Genomic DNA, 2,246 nt, shown 5'->3' with positions numbered 1-2,246 from the left:
ACGCCACACTGGGCGTCCTTGGGTTCACACATTGTGCAACAGAGCACTTTACACATGGCGATGGGGGAAGGAGGAGCTTGTCATCAGTGTGTATGTGGATGACTTGATCGTCACCGACGCATGTGAGGAGGACATTGGCAGCTTGAAGCGCGAGATGGCGGCTCGTTTTTGAATGACCAATCTCGACGTGCTCTCCTACTACCTTGGCATCGAGGTGAAATAGGGGATGGAGGCGCTTGCGCTCGGTCAGAGCACGTACTCCGATGGAGGAGCGCCTGAAGCTGACAAAGGCCAGAACCACAGCGAAGGTAGATGCAACACTCTATCAAAGCATCATCGGCGGGTTGCGCTACATAGTCCACATGAGGTCAGACATTGCGTTTGCCGTGGGCTATGTTAGCGACTTCATGGAAGATCCCCGAGAGGATCATTGGGCCATGGTGAAGTGGCTGTTGCGCTATGTTAAGGGGACGATGGATCAGGTGATCGTCTTCCCCAAGACCGACGGCGCAAGTGGGCTGTGGCTCACGGTCTTCAGCGATGCAGACATGGCAGGCGACATCAATGGACGATGGAGCACCTCCGGCATGCTCGTCTTCCTTGGGTCGGCCCCAATTTCCTGGCTGTCGCTAAAGTAGAAGGTGGTGGCACTGTCTACGTGTGAGGCGGAGTACGTGGCGACGTCCACAGCGCCGTGCCAAGCTGTTTGGCTACGCCGGCTGCTGAGCGAGCAGATAGGTGAGGAAGCTTGTCTGCCAGCACTAATGGTGGACAACAATCCCGCCATCGCCCTCGTGAAGAATCCAGTCCTCCACTATCGGAGCAAGCACATCGATGTCAAGTTCATCGAAATAGGTCGGCAACTTGCTGACATCCTCACCAAGTCACTCGGACAGCTTTGGTTCTCTGAGCTGAAGAAGATGATTGGCATGGTGGAGGTTAAGGCATCGGGTTAGTAGCAGGATTAGGGGAAGAACTGTTAGAAATAATCTACTGCTCCCTCTATACCCGCGCAGCAGGGGATGGCACAAAAGTCAACCCTACTGTCACATCTAGTACTGTAGCAGCATGGCAATAGGACATGTCTGTGTACTAGGATTAGATAGGAGTAGTTGGGGGTTGGAGTACTTGCCAACCATTTTTGTACCTGGTAAGGTATAGCTAAAGTTGTACATATACTCATGCATAGCATTAGACATTAGAAGTTCAGTTCTCCACAACCAAGCAGAGGTTTGGCCAATGTTGGTGCTTGTTCGGTGTGTGTGCGTTGTTCTCACTCTCTCTTCAACCTCTAGCCTAGTGTGAGTGTGCGAGAGTGCCGATGAGCGGATTGCTTACCCGTGCGAGAGATCTCGGGCCAACGAAGATCTGAATAGTGTCACCTAAGAAATCTATGTACCATTGGTGGCCGTTTGCTGCAGAAATTAAGTCACTAGGGTCCGTGCTCATAGGTGTTACCGAACATTATATTTGGATCAAAGAGCCTTTTTTCAGGCATGTGTTGTTTACAGAGAGGCAAAATGGTGGTCTCATGAGAGAGCCACCAGACCGAAATTTTCACTTTGTATGAGCGGCCGTGGATCTTAAATAACGGTACAGGTTTGTTTGATTCATTGGAATTTCAGAACAGAGGCCCACCTAGACAACAAAAATGTATGCGATAAATGTCAACATTCAAGATGCTTCATTGGCTACATCTATTGTTTCTGCAGCAGGGAGGGTGAATATCGCCACAACACAAGGCAAAGAGCCGATCGTAGGAAAGGGCCGAGTGCCAACTGAAGTTGTACCACGCGTACAAGCAAACGGGTTAAGCCCAACCCAACACGTAGGCGGCGACTCGGCCTAAAGCTTGGGCCGGGAAACAGAGGTGTTTTAGGGGCTAGTTTGGCAGAGCTTCACTCCCAGCTTCTTTGGAGTGGATTCTGTGGATCCCTGCCAAACAGTTAAAATGTAGTTAGATTCTGGTGGGGAGCTGACGAGAATCACTTCTCCATACGAGCTGGGAGCTTAAAAAATGTTGTCCACTATTTCTCACTGCTCCCCATTCATTTGCCACAGGAATCATTTCAGAAGTGATTCTCACCTGCTCCCCACCTTGCTCTCCACGAGAATCACTCCTTGGGAGAATCCAGAAGTGAAGCTCAAAAATCAGGAATGAGAGCTCTATCAAAGTGGCCCTAAGCATGAGCTGTAAATAGTTTCAGAGAGAAGGGAGGTGTATGTAGGACTGGGGGAAAACATAT

At 50.2% G+C, this 2,246-nt stretch overlaps 1 protein-coding gene across 1 annotated transcript; it reads left to right on the top strand.

Annotated features, from left to right (window-relative positions):
* Positions 1 to 263: 263 nt before the first annotated feature.
* LOC136479785 (secreted RxLR effector protein 161-like) lies at positions 264 to 638 on the top strand. Its single transcript, XM_066477537.1, has one exon. The coding sequence runs from the start codon at positions 264 to 266 to the stop codon at positions 636 to 638; it is 375 nt and encodes a 124-aa protein (XP_066333634.1).
* Positions 639 to 2,246: the final 1,608 nt, after the last annotated feature.

This window comes from Miscanthus floridulus, chromosome 9 (genome assembly GCF_019320115.1).
Source record: "Miscanthus floridulus cultivar M001 chromosome 9, ASM1932011v1, whole genome shotgun sequence".
Taxonomy (NCBI): Eukaryota; Viridiplantae; Streptophyta; class Magnoliopsida; order Poales; family Poaceae; genus Miscanthus; species Miscanthus floridulus.
This window is presented reverse-complemented; position numbering and strand designations above follow the sequence as displayed.